This window comes from Miniopterus natalensis, chromosome 7, assembly GCF_054644295.1.
Source record: "Miniopterus natalensis isolate mMinNat1 chromosome 7, mMinNat1.hap1, whole genome shotgun sequence".
Taxonomy (NCBI): domain Eukaryota; kingdom Metazoa; phylum Chordata; class Mammalia; order Chiroptera; family Miniopteridae; genus Miniopterus; species Miniopterus natalensis.
In genome coordinates this window covers 27,374,609-27,380,973 of record NC_142087.1, presented here as the reverse complement: position 1 = coordinate 27,380,973, position 6,365 = coordinate 27,374,609, and the positions used below count along the sequence as shown (strand labels likewise).

The 6,365-nt window shown below is 67.0% G+C and overlaps 1 protein-coding gene across 1 annotated transcript; it reads right to left on the bottom strand.

Annotated features, from left to right (window-relative positions):
* Positions 1 to 295: 295 nt before the first annotated feature.
* On the bottom strand, positions 296 to 1,810 carry INSM1 (INSM transcriptional repressor 1). Its single transcript, XM_087818591.1, has one exon. It carries the CDS (start codon positions 1,808 to 1,810, stop codon positions 296 to 298), a length of 1,515 nt encoding a protein of 504 aa, XP_087674717.1.
* Positions 1,811 to 6,365: the final 4,555 nt, after the last annotated feature.

Sequence of the window (6,365 nt, the reverse complement as noted above, 5' to 3'; positions counted from 1 at the left end):
CCACGGGGAGGTTTCCAACCACGAGACGAACGCGCACAGCTTTTCTCCCCGGTGCAGAAGCGACTGGCTCCTGTTGCGCCAAGGGGGGGACACAACGCAAAAGGGGGGGGCTCCGGAGGGAGTCACAACGAGAGGAGGGGGGGTTACCGTCACGCCACATCGAGAGGAGCGGAGACGACACTTTCCCCGCGGGTGGCGCCCCGACGAGGACGCGGGTCTGGGGCGCGCGGGGCGCGCGGTCTTCGGGGGTCTCCAGGCGAAGGCACAGTTCGGAGGGCCGGGAGCGGGGCGCGCTCTAGCAGGCGGGGCGCACGGGCACCTGCAGGAGGATCACCTGTCTGTTCTCGGACGGGTGGCACTTGTTGATGTGCCGCGTGAGGCCGGGCGAGCTGTAGAAGGTGGCGGGGCAGTACTTGCAGGGGAACACCTGCGCGGCGTGCAGCAGGCGCAGGTGGCGCTCCTGGGCGCCCTTGCTGGGGAACGGCTCCCCGCACACCGGGCACAGGTGGCACTCGGCCGAGGCGCTCAGGCCCAGCGCGCCCGCCGCCTCGCCGTCGCCGGCCGCCTCCTGCGGCGCCTTGTCGGTGGGCCCCGGGTACAAGGCCAGCAGGTCCTCGGGCGCGGGCGCGGGCGCGGGCGGCGCGGCCTTGGCCTGCAGGGCCTGGTGGTGCGCCAGCAGGTGCTTGCGCAGGTAGGCCTGGCGGCGGAACTTCTTGGCGCAGTGGTGGCACTCGTAGAGCCCGTCCTCCGAGCCCGACTCCGATACGCCCCCGGGGCTCGGCGTGTCGCGGTCGCTGCCGCCGCCCGGCGCCTCCCGCGTCTCAGCCCGGGCCGCGGGCTCGGGCTCGGGCGCGCGGGCGGCGGCCGGCGCCGGGCGCGGTTTGTGCCAGCGGCGATGCGAGGCCAGGTTGGCCGGGCAGCTGAAGACCTTGGCGCACTCGGGGCAGCGGTACTCCACGCGCACGATGCGCGAGCACTTGTGCTGCGCCAGCGCGAACGGGTCGGCGTACTCCTCCTTGCAGAGCTGGCAGATGAACTCGCCCAGCGGCCGCGCCGCGCCCCCCGCGCGGCCCCGCGGCGCCTCCACCGGGCCCTCCTTGATCTTCAGGCCCAGCACGGGCGACGTGGTCACCTCGTCCTCGAAGTGCAGCTTTCGGATGGCTTTGGGCTTCTTGGCGCCGGGCGCCTTGGCGACCTTGGCGGGGGGCTCGGCGGCGGGGGGCGCGGGCCGCTTGCCCGGGGGCCGCGGGGAGGCGGCGGGAGGCAGCGGGGGGCCGGGCGCGGGCCCGCGGGCCGCCTCGGCGCCCGCCGAGAACGCCGTGCCCATCTTGAGCTCGGCGGGCGCGAAGAAGAGCGGGTCCCCGCTGCAGGTGCCGCCGCCCGCGCCGCCCGCGCCCCCGCCGCCGCCGAGCAGCGCGGCGGGCGTGGGGAAGGACTCGGCCGAGACCGGCGAGCCGAGGTTGAAGCTGCGCTCGAAGTACTTGTGCTTCTCGTGCTCGCGGCTCACGGGCCGCGTGGGGCTGTAGAGCGGCGCGGGGTGCGCGGCCTCGGGGTTGCCGAAGTGCGCGGCCCGCGGGCCCGGCGGGGGCGGCGGCGGGCCCGGCGCGCAGACCAGCGCGGCGGCGAGGGCGGCCTGGGCGCGCTCGGCGGGCGGCGGCGGCGGCAGCGGGCCGGGCGCCGCGGGCTCGGCGCGGGCGCCCCCGCATCCCGGCGACAGCAGCGGCGCGCGGTCGCCGTCCTCGCAGCCGCGAACTCGGTAGGACACGGGCGTGGACTTCTTGCTGCGCTTCACCAGGAAGCCGCGGGGCATGTTGGCGCCGGGCGCTGGCTCGGTCCCCCCTCTGCGCTCGGCCGCGGCGGCCTCAGTGCCCCCGGCCCATGGCCCGCGCGCGGCGGCGGCGGGACTCGCGTGGCGCCGGCGGCGGCTGGCCCGGCTCCGTGCCCTGCGCGCGCGCCCCAGTCCCCGGGCCCGGGCGCCTCTCTCGCTTTTAACGGGGGGAGGGGGCTATTGTTCTCGCCTCCCGCTTCCCCCGGAGCCAATCAGCGCGCCCGCAGCTCCTCCGCCGGGCAGGGTGGGAGGGCGGCGGGGCGGCAAGAAAGAGGGTCGGGGCTCCGGGGTCGCCCGGTAGGTGCGGCAGATGTACCTGAGGGCCCGGCCCCCGCGCGGCCGCCGCCCCGCCCGCCCGGCGCAGGCACACGCCCGGCCCCGCCTCGCTTCACGGTCCGCTGCGCCTCTGTGGGGAGGCGCACGTGCCTGGGCTTTGTGTCTCTCCTCCGGGGGGCGCGCAGCCGCCAAATGGGCCCGTCCATCAGCGCGACAATGCGCGCCCCCCTCCCGCGAGGGGATTACCCGCGGGTCCCGAGCGAAATAGCAACAAAGGAGAAGAATGGCCCCAAATATGTCAGGAGGATTCGGCCCGCGAGCCGGCGCCGAGGGGACGCTGGGCGCGCTGACTGGGCAGGGCCGGCGCGGGGAGCCCTGCGTGCGGCTGCGGGGCGCGAGCGCGGGCGCGGTCGGCACCGCAACGCTCGCGGGGGCTGGGAAATCATCAAGACCTGAACATAGCTGCAAAGCCCGGGCTGCCGAGAGTCCTGGCCCGCACCTCCGACGGGTGGGCCGCGGGACCCTGGGTCCAGGCGAAAGTGGGGTTCCAAGTTTCGGGGGGTGATGTGGCCTTGTAGCTGCAGCCGAGGGTGATGCTTGTGTCCGAAGCCTGGGCGCGCGACCCTAGTCCTCGGGAAGGTGTCCCCGGGCTTGGGAGAAGCAGTTGGCGCTAAAGGGGTGAGGGGGCCGGCGGGACTGGGTTCCAAAGGGAACTTGAATTTCTTAACTTTTTTTTTTTTTTAGTGCCGGGAAGTTTGGGAATTGGCGTCCTCCGACGGGCCAGGTGCAGGCCGCTGGGGGAGGGGGGGCATGTTGCCCGGGGCTGGGTTGATTGGGGTGGACTTGGCCCGAGTCCGAAACCCGAGGTCAGCCGCGTGCGCGCAGGGAAGTGGGTTTCCGCTCGCCTCGCGCGCGCGCGCGGCCTCCTGCATTTCCATTCCGAGCGGGCATTTTGTCTGCCGGTTGACATCAGATGCTAAATCAAGGGCTCCAATCAAGGCCCCGCGGAATAAAGGGGCCGCCTGTCTCCGTGCGGCCCCCCCCCTCTCCTCCAAAGCCGTGCCCCCCTCACCTTTGTGAAGGAAATTAACCTCCAGCTATTGAGCGCCGGTCGCGGCCAATCTGGACGCAAAAAGCGACGCGTGCTGCTGGCAGAGGGGGAGGGGGGCAATCTGTCCTCGGAGGCCGCCGGGGCTCGGAGAGCGCAAGGCGCACCCCCTCCCTGTGCCACCGGGAAGGACAACAGCGAGGGTGGTTCCGACCCAGACCCGGCGCTCAGCGAGCCCAGAGGACTCACAAAGGCAGCGCCTCCGGGGGCGCGGGCAGAGCCCCAAGAGCGCCCAGCGGCCCCGACTGCCCATCCCTCTGGGAGCAAGCGGCAAAGCCACATATGTAAACTGGCAGGTTGTGAAGAAAATGTTATTTTATTGCAAAAGAAGGAAACGGACTTTTTTTTTTTTTTTCCCTGCAAAGCCCTGTATCTGCACCCAGATAGATTTTGCTGAGTTTTGCTTATGCCTAATTCCACTGAAGGTATTTAATTATTTTCGGATTTTCCCTCTGAAAATACCCTGGCGTGGAAATTAAACAGAATTTTTAAAACAGAGTCCACATGAGTAGTGAAGTTGCCCTGGGACAGTTGTTAGGGTTAATCGAGTTGGATAATCGAAGGGAAAGGACATTTGACGACTTTGCTGGTGACGTTTTTTCTAACTCACAGACTGAAAACGGAAGAGTCCATACAGTGGAAGATACTTTGAAAGCTCGCGCCCTCGTTTAAACAAAATGCTAAGTGAGATGAAGGCTAGTTGGGGGGAGGGAGGGTTAGGAATCCTAAAGAGTTTATCCAAAATGTATACATGTGTTTCAATCTAAAAGTAACTGATGTTATTTCCTTGCTCTTTTGTGCTGCTGATTAATACTGCGGAGGAACAGCAGTGGGGAAGGGATTCCGGGACAGCTTTGGCCAATTTTATTTTCTAATCACGGGTCCCATCTGGATTGTGGAATAATAGGGCGGGGGCTCGGTCGGCGATCCCCAACCGACGGCGGGGTATTGGGTTTTGCATGTGTAACACTCCTTTCATTCAACAGATAACAGGGAGAGTTAGTCACCTTGTGCATCCTTTAAAAACAGCACCCTTAATTGTAAAGAGGGCGGGGGGGGGGGGGGCGCAAAACAATACCAAACCCCTGCCCCAATGCAGCGAATTCAGGCAGGGCTGTGAATGAAACCAAGGGAATCTTTTGAACACTATTGAGATACTGAGAGTCAATGGATCCGTTTCTTTTTTTATTTGTGGTTTCTAGTCTCGCCAGCGAAAATGAAATCTGCTTCCAGACGGGTACGGTCAAAATAAATGGGCGCTGGAAAGGGGCAAGTATTAGGAAAGAACATCACAGCCCAGAGCCGGGGAAGAACCGGGCTGCGCGCGCGCACGCACCCCACCGGCCACCTCCGAGGACCTGCCCTCCTGCGCCCGTCGTGGGTTCCCGTTGTTTTCTCCGTGACTTTCTCAGAACCTCCACGCCCGTGGGGATGGGGGCACGGAGTCGAGAAATTTGTCTTCCCTGAGGAAGAGCCAAGCGCTAGCAGGCTGTGCCCCGCGCCGGCCTTTGCGCACTGCGCTCCTTGGGAGAACCCCGCGAGCAGCTGAGCTGGGGAAACTCTGAGCACTGATTTGCGCCGCCCCAACCCAAGGGGACCTTCACGGAAGCCGACAAGCGAAAGGATCCAAGGAAGCGCCTTGGAAGTGTCCCTCCCAGGTCCCAGGCGACTCCTCCCTTTCCTGTGGGGTCCTGGCCAGCGCTTTGGAAAAACACAGCCGCCTCTCTGGCTTTAGGTCCTCGCAGACCCGCGTGCGGCTTCTTCCTTGGGTGACTGCAGAGCTGGAGGGCGCTGGTGCTCTAAAGTTCCCTGCGCTGGTGTCCGGGACTGCCGTCAGGGAGCGGCGCAGGACCTCCCAGCTCCAGTCTAGCTCCAGGGAGTTTCTAGAAAGCGAGAAGCGTGGAAATGAGCGCTGAAGTGGGGGATTTCTTCCTGGGAATCGCCCCTTGAGGTGTCCGCGAGTCTGGGCAGCCCCTGAGCTCCTGAGAGGCAAAGGCCAGAGGGTCCACATCCCCACCCTGCGGCGCGGGCCAAGTTTGGAGACGCCAGGGAGGGGCGAGGGGGAGTTGTCTGGCCCCCCCGCCCCCCCCCCTCAGTCCTCCCTCTGGCTGACCGCTCTCCTGGGTTTACAGAAGCCCCACCCCAGGCCCTCCTTGCCCACGGCCCACGGCCCCGCCTGAACCGTGCGTTACCGCCTCAGCGCCGCCGTCAGGTCCCGGAGGGGCCGGTGGCCTTGGAGGGCGCTGCGGGCCAGCCCGAGCCCCGGAGAGGCTTTGTGTTTGCAGGAATGAGGCGCTGTTTTGTCAGTCCCCAGGGCACGCGAGAGACACGCGCAGCCCGCCGCCCGCCGGCGCCCCGCTCGGCCACTCCGGCCTCCTCCGGGCACCTCCCGGGCCCCCGCCCGCGGGCCGCCGCCTTTGTTCGGCACATTAGCATAAAGCTGCGCGGATCTCCCGTTTAAATAATTCCACACAAAAGGGGAGCGCATGAAAGAAAGCGAACAAGGGAGAGTCGCCGGCCGCGCCGTCCGAGCGCGAGCGCGTCCCTCCCCTCGAGGGCCCAGCGCCCCCGGCAATCTGCTGCGCCCGCTTTCTCGGGCCCGGGGCGCACGGGGTGGCTGCGCCTCTTTTGTCCTCCAGGGTGCCGTCGGGGCGCCGAACGCTCCTTGAAGGGCCCTTGGGACTGTTTGTTTTTTTCTCGGGTGGGACCTTCCCGGCCGGGTTGGGGGGAGGAGGCAGGAAGGGTCCCCCCCCCCCACGACTGGAAGGGTGGTGTCCGCGAAAGCTGGCAAAGGCGAAGCTAGAAAAGGCGAGAAACTCATATGGAGAGAAGTGCGCCAGGAAGAGCTGGAGCGGCACTGGAGGGGCCGGCTGGTACTGAATGTGGGCGTCAAAGGGGACCCCTTCCGCCTGGGAGGCGCGCGCCCCGTTTCCCCAGCACCTCGGTCTCAGAAGAGGCACCGACGAAACCCATCAGGAACTGACCAGAAGGGCCACTGCGGCGCCCGCCCTTCCCTCTCCCCTCCCGCCCCAGGGTGGGCACGGAGGTAGCCGGGCTCCTGGGGGCCAGAGGGCGCACTTGTCGCCTCGGCCTGGGCCCCCCTCTTCTTGTGCCTGCTCTTGGCTTTGGCTTCATGTGTTCTTACCCCTCGTC

What these genes read in the sequence shown, in the direction of transcription:
- INSM1 (XM_087818591.1), bottom strand. Translation starts at nt 1,810, where the DNA reads ATGCCCCGCGGCTTCCTGGTGAAGCGCAGCAAGAAGTCCACGCCCGTG.